Below are 12,891 nucleotides of genomic sequence, written 5' to 3'. Positions count from 1 at the left end.
ATGGGACTTAATCTAAATCTTTAATCTTTATAATTTTATTGTTGTTTTAAATTTTTGATTAATAAGTTGTATATTAAAATTAGAATTTGAAATCGGTAGACGAGTTTGAATCAAAGAGTAAATAGGAAGATTTACATTGTTTTATTCTCAGTGTATGCGTATATCACTCCTCGTGCCATTTTTAAATGCGATCGAATGCAATGAACTCAGCAACGACTTTGCGCTTGTTTGTTTAAAAATAAAAATAAAATACAAATTTATAAAAAATAACACAACAAAAAAAAATAAAATAAATAAAAACGAATGAACAAACAAAAGGAATTCTTTGTTTATGGCGCGTCCAACCTGTGTGTGGAGTCTCCATTGCCGTCTCTCTTGTTGACGCTTCAATTGGGGCGCAAATTGCAAAAACCGCAAAAGAAAAAAGTACAGATAAAAAGAAACAGGAACAACAACGACAACAATAACATGAACAAAATTGCAGTACACACAAGTAGAAAGCATCAATTTTTGGGTGAAGAGTTTTGAGTATATTATTGAGTTCATTGGCTCCATGTAGAATTTATTTATCAGTTGAAATATTTTGCTAACAAATTGCAGTCAATGAAATTGCTCTCTCCCCACACACACACACACATACACAGGAATTTAGCAGCGCCGCTGCAGCGGATGTGCTGCGTCAGTGTGCGTGGGCAGGGAGAGAGAGAGAGCGGTGAAGAGAGCGCGTGAAGAGAACACAACAACAGGTCACGCAAGCGTGCTAAAGTTTATTCATCTCGCCCCAAAATGCGCAGCAGCTTCAAAAATCGACGCAAAGTCTGAATTTGAAGCGAAATCAATGAAGGAAGAAGTGATGGCAAAGCAAGAGACAGCGGAGAGACAGAGAGCGAGAGGAGAGGAGAGGAGAGAACTTGTGGCTCCAGCTTCAACTGCACACTTGTGCAAAGCTCAAAACAACAGCAGCGACAACAACAACAAGAGCAGCAAGCTTTTGGTTGGCCAACGTGGGAAGAGTTAAAAAGAAGCAGGAGAGGCAGGAGAAACTGGCGAAACGTTCGGTTCTGTCTACGACAGCAGCAACAATAGCAACAACAACTTCCCGCAAAATTGTTTAATTATAAATTGTAGAAAAGAAAAACAGTCAAGCAAAAAAGCAAAGCAAGCAAGCAAGTGAGAGCGAGCGAGCGAGATAGTTAGCGTGGAGAGTGCGAGATGGAGATAAGTTTTTGTTGAAGGACACACACGGTCTTTAAAAGTGAGTAATGCACTGGAGGTTGTTGACTCTGTCTCTGGCGGTTGTTGTTATTTTTGTTGCTGTTGTTGTTGTTTTGCCTGTTTTTGCACTGCTCGCTGTTGTTGTATATAAACACATACACATATGTCTGCATGTATGTGTGGAATCTTTTGTTATGCGTTTTTATTTTTTGGCGTTGTCGTTGTTTGATTGCTGCCTCGTCTTTCTCTCTATCTCTCTCTCGCTTGTGCGTGCGCAAAGTCAAAGTGATTAAACTTTATGCGCAATTTATTTTGCATTCGCATTCACCACAATAGCAATAAGAACAACAACAATTGTCAAAATAAAAGCAAAATTATTGTTTAATGTTAATTCAACGCGAGCAACAAACAATAGAATGACAAAAATAGCTGTAACAGGTTCGGGATCACGACACGTATACGTAATTTTATGAGTCGAAATAGTTAAAGGGGCCAATTGCATTTGACATTTCGCCAAATTGAGAAGCTATTCCAGCGTATTATGTATTTATTCTATATAAATATTTTTTCTAACCAAACACCTCTTAATCAATGTGAGAATTATCAAGTTATAAAAATGAAAAAATCTAAAACTCATTCTGGAATATCTAAAAAAAAATAGAACTGTTGATCTGTCAACTGATAAATGCATTTGAGAGGTCATGGTAGAACCCACAGTCTGCCAAATGACACAAGCTCAAGGAATTCGCATGCTTTCCGGTTCAAGTTGCTGCAGTTGCCACAGCATGCCGCACGAGACATGCAACAGCAACATGTGCCACAAAATGCGGGTGTTAAATGCTGCAAGCAATTCGCTGACTTTGACTTTGACTCTGACTCAGCAAGGGATGCGGTTTGCGCTACAAATTGACACCCAGCAGACGCCAGACTCCAAACATATAGACTTATATTCTATATGTACACCCGGAGAAAAAATATAGTCATTTGATTTTACCAAATTTAAATTAGCATCTTAATATATAAATATCTTTGTCCGCATTCACTGATCATTGCACAGTCCAAGCCGCTTGATGTGCGACCTTGAAATTTGGACACAACATACATAAGATACATTCATCGTGAGATAAGACGGCGTTTTGAAAAATATACTGTAAAACACTTTGATTTAATCAAAAATATGCTTAAAGTCATAGTTAATATGAATATATTTATAGATTTTTATATAGTTTATATATATTACGTCAAATATATTCCATATTTTATTTACATTTCTCAATCAGCTTAGAATTAGGTCTATACTAAGCAGGATAATTTGTCGCTACTTATTTCTTGATTATTTTATACTTATAGTACAGTTAAAGTTTACATGTGTTTGATATTCAAAAATTATATACTTATGTCGAAATAAAATAGCATAGTTTTTATTTGATAAGTAGTTAATTTATATTGACTATGAATTCTATTTAAATAAAAATTTATTATTATTTTATTTATAAGTAAGCTGCACACACTAAAAATTGAGTAATCCAGACTTGAGTTTTAATTAAGCCATTTTTAATAGCTTAATATTTAAGTTTCCTATATTTTTTTCTTTGTGTGTATATAGACTTTGTATATGAACAGATGCGCACAATATGGTGCATTAATTTGAGCTCCTGCCGGACGACGCCAAACCAGGGACATAGTTGCATGTTGTTGGTGTTGTTGGTGCTGTGGTTGTTGGTGTTGTTGTTGGCGTTGTTAATCGTCTTGACAGGCAGCCGCATCGTGCGTGCTGATCCCAAGGCCAGTGCAATATTTTACACTGTAACGTCGCCGTCGTTGTCGTCGTCAGTCGGCAACTTCCGTCAGCGTCTCTCTGCCAGCTTCAACACCCCCGCCCTCCACCCTCGCGACCAGTGCGTCATCTTCGAATAGAGAAGTGAGGGGGGATGAACAACGTGGTGAATGGGAATGGAAACGTATTTTAGCTGGCGCTGCACATTTCATGGCTGGCGTTTCATTTTTCGCCTTGACGATCACATTCATACATATATATATGTATATATTCGATTTTTTCACATTGTCATTGTCCCCGCACAACACACGCCCACACACAAAAAGGCGAGGGAATTAAAAAAGCTTGCAAAACTCCTCAGATATCGAAAATCATTTCATTAAAAGTATAAGTATGTAATTATGGAACTGAATCGAATCGCACTGATTCATTCTGGATTCAGATTGAATACAAGAACTGAAACTTAAGTATTGTATTAATTTCATAAATAACAAGTATCAATTACTATAACAAAGATATGATATTTATGAATAATATTTAGAATGCCCTCAAATTGAATTCATTGTTGATGCACCTGTAGTACAATAAACAATCAATAAACAGAGTTTCCATGTCGATTACATTTTAAAATTATTAAAAATACGATTTTTAAATAAATCATTGCTAAGCTGACAGTGTCAAATAAATATGTTTTTTTTTTTATTTAAATGATAAAATGGAACATGAGGAGAGCTTCCTGGTAAAGCAGTAAGTATGTAGTTGTGTTGTACATTAATCTCTGAGATTTAGCTAAGAATTTCACAGTATTTATAGCGCAACAGCCATGGCAATATTGTTTACTATGATCCTGACGATTTCCAGTTTTCGGGACAAATTCCAACATCATATGGCTAGAATATATAACAGAGCTATCAACTATGTACCGATCAGATATTGCGAGGATGACCTAACGCCCGTCTCCAAGCACCGTCTGAAAATGGTGGATCGCAAAACTTTGGTTCTCGACATGGATGAGACGTTGATTAAATCGTTTATAGAATATCATTCCAGAAGAAGACATAGAAGAAAGTCAAAGAAAAGGAAACCGCTCTTAGCTCCCGATTTTTGCTTCTATATACCGGTTAACAATGCTACCGTTTATGTCTATAAGCGTCCTCATGTGGACTTCTTTCTCGATCGCGTCTCCAAGTGGTACAATCTCACTGTCTTCACAGCCGCCACAGAAATCTATGCCTCCAGGGTGCTGGACTATCTGGATGCGGGTCGAAACATTTTGAATCGTCGTTTTTATCGACATCATTGCGTAGATATTTACGGTATTCGGGCCAAGTTTGTATCATTATGCCACAAGAATTTGGCCAATGTGCTGTTGCTGGATGATTGCCACATGGCCAATAGCTTCAATGAGGGCAACGCGATACGCATTAAACCCTATGAAATGGGCACCAAGGACATCGAGCTGCTCTGCATGTTGCCCTTCCTCGATGCCCTACGATTCACCCGCGATGTACGCTCTATATTGGGACGGAATACGAAATACAAGGGCCTAAAAAGCGCCATGCGTTATCATTATCACTTTATATAAATACACAATATTTAACATTCTGTAATCAATGAGTATGTCTTTGTCTTTGGCTATACTAACTTCATTATACTTGTTATTCATTTGTCATTTTATTGGCTTTAAAAACAAGGAATTTATGAATGTCTGATATTAATAGCATTAAAAAACATATATTGAAATGTTATTTTACTAGCATTGAAAACAATACTGCTAATGAAAATCAAATTTTGTAAGCATTAAAAATAGTATTGCTAAAAAGACGATGATGAAAATCATTATTTGAAAAATAGGATTATAATGAATGTCTGATATTAATAGCATTAAAAAATATATAACGAAATGTTATTTTACTAGCATTAAAAACAATACTGCCATTGAAAATCAAATTTTATAACCATTAAAAATAGTACTGCTAATAAAACTATAATGATGAAAATCATTATTTCATTGGCTTTGAAAAAAAGGATGTCTAATATTAATAGCATTAAAAAATGTATAATGAAATGTTATTTCACTAGCTATGACAAAAATAATGCTAATAAAAATCAATGTTCACTATCATCAAAAATAGTACTGCTATTGAAATGATATTTAACTATCATTAAAAGAAGTACTACTAATAAAATGATGATAATGAAAATCACAAGCATTAAAAATTATTGATAATTATTTTCTTTTTATTAAAAACTATTAGATATTTGGGTAATGCGAATCCCATTGAGGAAAAGAGTGCCGTTGTTGTTTTTTTAATGATAATAAAATGTAATGAGGCACAACTCTTCTGTTTCTGTGGAATGAAGTTAGTCATGACAGACGTGGCTTAGTCAGCCAATGAATCACTAGCGACAATGACTTCCAGTTCGGTGCAAGGTTGCCTTGGCACTATCAATGCCTAGACACTGCTCCACTTTATCAGTGAAGACAATGAAATATGGCCAAATTCTTGGTGGCATCTCTTGGCCATCGATGGCAGCTACAGCTACAGTTTCTTGGATGCGAAATTGAAACTGAAACCGGCTGGCAAAAATGTATTTCTTGCTAATCTTCTTGACCAGGCAATGGGTGCGGCAATTAAGTCACCACAAACAACAACAACCCGAGGGGGATAGAGTTGGGATAGAGAGCGGAACGTCCGCGCATTTCCAGTGAAGATCATTATTGTCTCGCCGCGGATGCTGGCGGCGGTCCCAAAAAAAAAAATGAAATAAAAAATGAAAAACGAAGCAAACAAGTTAATGAACCCGTTGCCTGCGTCGCAATCCTTGAACTCGCCTCAAAATTCGACTCGTCCAACTAGTTTTGTCTGCGACTGTGCCGCTGGCTGCTGCAACCAGAACCAAAATCTGTGGCATGAATTCTCTGGAAATGATCGAAATTTCATTTCATTGCGACGTCGCGACGTTGGCGCAAAACTACAAAAATTGAGTTCAACAGCATTCCGGTTGGGAGTTTTTTTTTTTATTTTTGCTCAGTTGCTCTGCTCCTCAGTCTACAGTCTGTGGACAGTGTGCTCCTCCGACCAGCCCCCACTGACTGTCTGGACCCGTTTCTAAGTTGCTGTTGTTGTTGTGTGTGTGTGTGGCTTAGAAATGGTGGCTATGCAGCGCAGTTGCTCTCTGTTAACTTTCCATTATCCTTGAGGCTCAAGTCAATGCACTCGTCTCGCATTACACAATTGCAGCGGGCAGCAGCAACAACAACAATAACAAGAGCAACAACGAGAGAGCGGCATCTCAAATTCGCCTCTCGCCGCTCGCTCAAGTTACACAGAACTCCAGTGGCCTACTTCCACTTGAATGGAACAAATGGAAATGGGAATGGGAAAGGCATATGGAATATGTTGTGGATTGTGGGGTGTAAAGTGTGGGGTATGGGAAGCGTCCGCTTGGAACAAAAGCTTTTGTGCCAATGAGCAGAGGCCAGCGGGCAACCATAAACTCTCAACTCAACTCTCTGTGATCCTTGTGGCCAGCCAAAGACAAAGAAACTCATTTTGTCGCATGCAAAAAATTAATACAAAACAAATTCGAATGAGAGCTCACACACACATACACACACACACACAAACACATGCATATGTAATTTAATTTTATTTTTATAACTGACCTCGAACTTTTGTGCAATGTGATTGAACTGCCACTGCTGCGATATCTGCGAGCTTGAGCACCGCCCCGCCTCTTCCCTTCCCTTTTCATTCCATCAACGTTCCCCTCTTAGCATTTGCATGCAGACTGCATACGAAGAGTCGCTCAGAAAGTGCTAGCGATAATGTCGCCGTTGAGCTTGGGATCAGAATCGGATTCAGAATCGAAATCGGGATCTGGATGCGTTCGTTGTGTCCGTTGGTTGACAAACAATATGGAAATTTAGCGCGCAAACGTTGCGAAGAAGGAGGAGAGGCAAATGGTAATGCCAATGATGATGGGAGAGTGAGTGAGTGCACTGTGTGAGAAGAGTGTGAGGGGGAGTGGTGGTGGTTGTACTCAGTGCTGCCAGCTCTTGTAAGCTATATCAACATTTCAAAAAAGCTAGAAAGAAGCTAGAAAATGTTTATAAAAGCTTTTCTTATTTTTAAGTTTATTATATATCCTGCATAAATTAAAAATAGGCAAAAGGTAATGGATTAATGCAAATTAAGTAATATATTTTAGTTCAATATTAAAAATGTAGAACTTTTTCAGTGTTTTTTTTTTAACTTTCAAAATAGCTAGACATATATAGCCTGTCAGCCGCCATTACACAATTTTTTCTGCGATTGGCATTCAAAAAAACTCAAGATCTAGCGTGTAAATAGATGAGTTGGCAACACTGGTTGTAGTTGCAACCGACGACAACGTTAAATGCATAATAAATGCGCAAGCAAGAGGAAAATAATATTAAAAATGCGTGCTGCGACTGAATTGCACTTTCAATGAGCTAAAACAAAAAGTTAAAACAGAACACAGAAGCTAACGACAGCGCGATAAGAGGCACAGCAGCAAAGTGTGAGGAAGAAAGAGTGAGAGAGATCCGGAGATTGTGGTGTGAACAGTGCAGGAGCAGGCACAACTGTGGGAAGTCCACGTTACGTTATGATAGCTGCAAGAAGTCAGTATCCGACCACGCCCATCTCATAAAACAAACGAATTTCATTGACACCCAGAGAGTGAAAGAAAGAGTGTCAGAGAGAGAGAGAGAGAGAGAGAGAAGAGAAAGCGTACGGTACAGTTCTTTATCAGGAATACTTTGTTTTGTGCTGGAGTCTTTGCTGCTGTGCAAATATTTAATTTTTCTTTTAGCTAAAAATTCAAAAATGAAATACAAAAACTTGGAGCAGAAAGCAGAGGCGCAGATAGCAAGCAGAGAGCAGAGAGATTTGTCAGTAGCTCCCTCTGACAGTACGTGACGTGCGCCACTGACCAACAGCAACAGTGAGCACAAAAAATGTTTAGCTGACGTCATTTGTCCTTGAATTCGTTTATTTGCCGCAAAACAAAATTCGCAAAATTCAATGCACTTGGCAGCGACGCCAGCAGACCCAAAAAAAAGAAACAAACACACAAAAAAACAGCGAAGCAGAGAAACATCAACAACACAATAAGATAAAGTGCTGGAGCGAGAGATTTGAGAGAGTGAAAGCGACAGAGCACAGTTAAAACACAAGCTGTGTGTGTGTGTACTTAAAACATAAGTTTTTATACATTTATGTGCATAATATAAAGTAATTGTCCAGCAATTAAAAAACGTTATTTTTTTTATGAGCATATGTTTACTGGTATATTTTGTACAATTTCTTAAAATGACTTTAAATGTAACGGTTAGCACCAACTCACAATGCTTACACTTTTAAGCTCAGTGATATGCAATTCTTGCACGCCAACCTTTCTTTATTGTAAATAAAAGTGCGATGATTTTTTTTTAGATAAATATCCTAAATCTATCATTTTATGTATTTTTCTTTATTTTTTAGATAGAGCTTTGAGTATTTTTGCAGAATTCTTGTTAGAAATTTGTGAAATTTTTTATATTGTTTGTTTTTAGAGTCAAATTTTATAACTTCTTCGCCCGCGGACGACACCTTTATTTTATCTAATTTCAAATTTTAAATTTTCTTTAAAAATCTATTTATTGCTTAATTATTTATAATTTCAGTTCAAATTTGAATTGTGCGCTTTTCAAGTTCAGATCGCGTGTTAACAGTGTTAAGCAACGTCCGAAAAGTGGAGAAGATAGCTGTTTCTGGCTTTAATTTTTTTTCTAGCAATCGAACTCTGAAAATAGTCAGAACTAGCCATAAAACAAAAGCCTGCCAACGGGTTATTTTTTGCCACTTGACTATTATAACAAGATGGCAGTACTGCCAGATGCACACTTGCATGTGCATTTATATCGATAACGATAATTGAAATTATATTAAACATTTTGTATAAAAGCCTTAATTTAAGTAAAACAGCAACTGTAACGCCTGCAAAAGAACACGTGCCGCTATTGACCCGATCGAAAAGCCAGCTGCAAACACCAAGAACCAAAACAAACGCAGCAAAGAGAAGAGAGAGGGAAGAAAAGAGAGGCAAGCAAGCTGTATTTGTTATAATTGTTCATGTAGTCGAAAAACAGACGTTCATCGAGCTAAAGTTATTAATGTATTGGAGCAGCGTCAGCGCCAGGTAGGCTTAACACTTAACACAACCCCTTATTAATAATAATACTAGACATTGTCATTGCTCTAAACATTTTGTTCTATTTTGCGCAAGTTTAGGTCTGTGTATCGCTTATAGTTTATAGTCAAGTGTGTCAGCTAATTACGGAGCTGGTGCAATGTGCAATAAATAATGCATTCGCTTAATACTAATCAACTGGGCTGAGACATATGTAAATTAAATATATATTGTATTTATATATTCAATTCATTTTGTTTGTTTTGTGCTCGTCACAAGACTCTTATCAGCATTTATCTGGTTTTGGTTTTGGCCTCGCTCTTTGCCCTTTGCCCCCCTCGTTCGTTTGTACGGTGACTCCAAAATGAGAAATAAATTTATAATCGCAAAATGTTGAAATAAAAAAAATGGAATGACACATACAGTTAGTCAAGTAATTGTCTTGAAAAAGAACACCAAATTTACAACATAGTTAAAAATAAAAAATATTTCTCATTGTTTCTTGTATTGTAACCATAATATATGACAAAATCAATCTGATTTATTGAGTTTAAAAAGCAAGATCTATCGGCTTAAAATACTTTTAAAAATAAAAAAATTAAAAACAGTTGGTCAAGATAGAGTTTTGATAAAGTAATTTACATATGCTTGGAAGTCAACAGAATTTAATTTAATGGTAAAATCACTTATGTTTATTTTAAATTTATATATAGAGATTTATACTGGAATGTTATACATATGTATTTTTAAAGTGCCAAAATCAGAGCTGAGAGTGAGAGAGAGAGTTAAGAGTAGAATTGTAATCTAGACATTTGTTTGCTTTTTGCTTATGCGGGTCATATCATTAATTTGATATAGTAATCTCAGTGTACACACACATATATATATATATAAACGTGCAAGGGTTTATCTACAGTTTTTGGTTTAACCATCAGTTTCGTAATTAACAATCTAGTGAACTCAACTTTATTATATATACCTTATATACACAGATAAAGATACTCAACGTTAATATTGATAAGCCAAAACAACAACAACAATAACAAACAGCCAGTCAGCCAGTTATCAAAGATGGGACAGACGCTGTCGGAGCCGGTGACCGCCAAGGAGTCATCATATTGCCAGAATCAACAGTATCGCGTTGGCAGCAGCTGCATGCAGGGATGGCGCATCAACATGGAGGATTCACACACACACATACTCTCGCTGCCGGATGATCCGACAGCGGCATTCTTTGCCGTCTATGATGGACATGGCGGTGCCACAGTCGCCCAATATGCGGGCAAGCATTTACACAAGTTCGTTCTCAAGCGGCCCGAATACAATGCCAACGACATTGCCAAGGCCCTCAAGCAGGTGAGTAATCTAAACGAAGATTCCCCACATATTTTTAATTTATTCTCATTACTCATTTCTAAACCAGGGACTGAAATCATTTTAGTTGTATTATAAAACCCAAAAAGTAACCATTATTTTTATTATTTTACAAATAAAAAAATAAAACTCAAAAATAAAGTCTTTTTTAAAAAATTGATTATTTTGAGAATTTTTATTTTTTTGATCAAAAATTAAACTTAAGTTGTAATTTTTACTTTTTATAAGTAAAAAATGTATATTTATTCCTGTCAGAATAACAACTTGAGTTTAATTTTTAGAGCAATAAATTAAACTGACAAAATATTCATTTTTTTATGAGTTTTAAAATAAATAAAACTCAAGTAAAAATAAAAAAAATTAAACTCAAGAAATAATTATTATTTGATAAGTTTTATTTTGTTTTTGCTCAAAAATAATGATTATTTCTTGAGTTTTATATTTTTGCTCAAAAATAATCATTATTTTATGAGTAAAATAAAAAAAAAACATAAATTTGAAGATCTGAAATTGCATAGATTTCCCTTAAAGAAATTATTTTGTATATTTCACGCTCTTTTAAAGTTATTAGAAGTGAATGATTTTTTCCATAAAAAAAAACCAAATAATCATATACCGTCCCTGATTTATTCTCATCATTACTCATTTCTAATCTAATTTCATCATTTCGCATTTCAGGCATTTCTCGATATTGATTATGAAATGTTGCACAATGAGTCATGGGGCGAACAAATGGCTGGATCAACGGCTGTCGTTGTGCTCGTCAAGGATAATATGCTTTATTGTGCCAATGCCGGCGATTCGCGGGCTATTGCCAGTGTCAATGGACAACTGGAGACACTATCCGTTGATCACAAGCCAAACAATGAGTCCGAGTCCAAACGCATCATCGAGGGCGGCGGCTGGGTGGAATTTAATCGTGTTAATGGCAATCTTGCCCTCTCCCGTGCACTTGGCGACTTTGTGTTCAAGCGTGCAAACAAAAAGCCGGAAGACCAAATAGTCACAGGTAAATTGAACAAAGAATAATCAATTTGCAATTGTAAATTGCAATTATTGCATTGTTAACACCTCTCAAACTCTTATCCATGTTGACAGCCTATCCGGATGTGGAGACGCGTCAGGTGATGCAGGATTGGGAATTTATATTACTGGCATGCGATGGCATCTGGGATGTGATGAGCAATGAGGAAGTATTGCAATTCTGTCGTACACGCATTGGTCTTGGCATGCAGCCGGAGGAGATCTGTGAAGAGCTGATGAATCATTGTCTGGCGCCGGATTGCCAGATGGGCGGTCTGGGTGGTGACAACATGACCGTCGTTTTGGTTTGCCTGCTCCATGATAAGCCCTACAGTGATTTGGTTCAACGTTGTGCGAGTACGAGCAAATCATCATGTCCAGATGCGGATGCAGATGCGGATACAGTAACAACAGCACCAGCTCCAGCTCCAGTTCCAGGTTCAGAACCAGCGACAGCACCAACTGTAGCGGAAGTAACGCCTGTAACCACGGAACCTTAAACCAATCCCAAACGATGTTAAACCGGCAAAACAAATTCGCTGCTGGCAGCATACAAAAGTCTGTTCCCAATTACGATTCCGTTTGATATTTCCAACAACTACAATTAATGTCACTTTAATTTAACCTTTTTACGCAAGAAACTTGCTGCCAGTACTCTAGACTGGAATTCAATTTGTTTTATGTTAATTCTCAAATGAAATCGTAATTCAGAATGGTCTTGATTTTCTAGAGCGCCTTACAATGCCATTCAAGGTGAAAATGAAATGTGTACTTAACGCGCCTGTTTTCGCTTAAGTTTACAACACATACTCGTACAATCCTTACCAATTTGTTTTCTATCCCTTCCCCAATCATCATTAAGAGTGTAATCCTCCCGATAGAACCTAAAAACATTGTTTGTTCTGTCACAAAAAAAAAATTGTATTAATCGTTTAGTATTTATATATTGTACCTATACTTTGACCTATTGAGAGTTTTTTGGGATTGGTCTTTTAAATGTCAGCAAAAAAAGAAAAACAAAATTTTTAGAAGAAAGTGTTGAGAGTAATTGTAATAATAATAAAGTAAAAGTGTTTTTGTAGTGCCCAAAAAAATCGTTGCAAATTCCATTGAGTATACGGTTTAACTACGGGTTCGATCCAAAGTAGTCATGCTAGAGGCCTTTTTACATCGCAATAATAAATATATGATATGATATGATAAAATATGAGATTTCAAATACACACACAACAAAACAAGAGCAAAACCAAAAATGAACTTACGTGTCAATTTATTGGGTTGGATTGGGATAGATATTTGAT

The 12,891-nt window shown here is 36.5% G+C and overlaps 2 protein-coding genes across 4 annotated transcripts; both read left to right on the top strand.

The window, feature by feature from the left end:
• Positions 1-965: 965 nt before the first annotated feature.
• LOC117788243 (probable protein phosphatase 2C T23F11.1) lies at positions 966-12,795 on the top strand. Of its 3 annotated transcripts, none has more exons than XM_034626944.1 (4): positions 966-986; positions 10,218-10,549; positions 11,246-11,576; positions 11,666-12,795. In XM_034626944.1, the coding sequence occupies exons 2-4, from the start codon at positions 10,265-10,267 to the stop codon at positions 12,088-12,090; spliced, it is 1,041 nt and encodes a 346-aa protein (XP_034482835.1). In that variant the 5' UTR covers positions 966-986; positions 10,218-10,264; the 3' UTR covers positions 12,091-12,795. The 3 variants fall into 3 exon arrangements, with proteins under 3 accessions (XP_034482835.1, XP_034482834.1, XP_034482833.1); XM_034626943.1 differs by lacking the exon at positions 966-986 and adding an exon at positions 8,942-9,105 and having other exon boundaries at positions 10,186-10,549; XM_034626942.1 differs by lacking the exon at positions 966-986 and adding an exon at positions 8,942-9,202 and having other exon boundaries at positions 10,186-10,549.
• LOC117788245 (CTD nuclear envelope phosphatase 1 homolog) lies at positions 3,724-4,593 on the top strand. The gene is made up of 2 exons (XM_034626945.1): positions 3,724-3,743; positions 3,797-4,593. The coding sequence occupies exon 2, from the start codon at positions 3,816-3,818 to the stop codon at positions 4,575-4,577; it is 762 nt and encodes a 253-aa protein (XP_034482836.1). The 5' UTR covers positions 3,724-3,743; positions 3,797-3,815; the 3' UTR covers positions 4,578-4,593.
• Positions 12,796-12,891: the final 96 nt, after the last annotated feature.

Source organism: Drosophila innubila, assembly GCF_004354385.1.
Source record: "Drosophila innubila isolate TH190305 chromosome 3L unlocalized genomic scaffold, UK_Dinn_1.0 0_D_3L, whole genome shotgun sequence".
Lineage (NCBI taxonomy): Eukaryota > Metazoa > Arthropoda > Insecta > Diptera > Drosophilidae > Drosophila > Drosophila innubila.
The sequence above is the reverse complement of the archived record's forward strand: the minus strand, read 5'-3'. Positions and strand labels throughout refer to the sequence as shown.

Bases quoted from the DNA above. Each gene is read 5' to 3' on its own strand.
- LOC117788243 (XM_034626944.1), top strand. From the start codon at position 10,265: ATGGGACAGACGCTGTCGGAGCCGGTGACCGCCAAGGAGTCATCATAT. The intron at 10,550-11,245 runs GTGAGTAATCTA...TTCGCATTTCAG, and splicing joins TTGCCAAGGCCCTCAAGCAG to GCATTTCTCGATATTGATTA. The intron at 11,577-11,665 runs GTAAATTGAACA...CCATGTTGACAG, and splicing joins GGAAGACCAAATAGTCACAG to CCTATCCGGATGTGGAGACG.
- LOC117788245 (XM_034626945.1), top strand. From the start codon at position 3,816: ATGGCAATATTGTTTACTATGATCCTGACGATTTCCAGTTTTCGGGAC.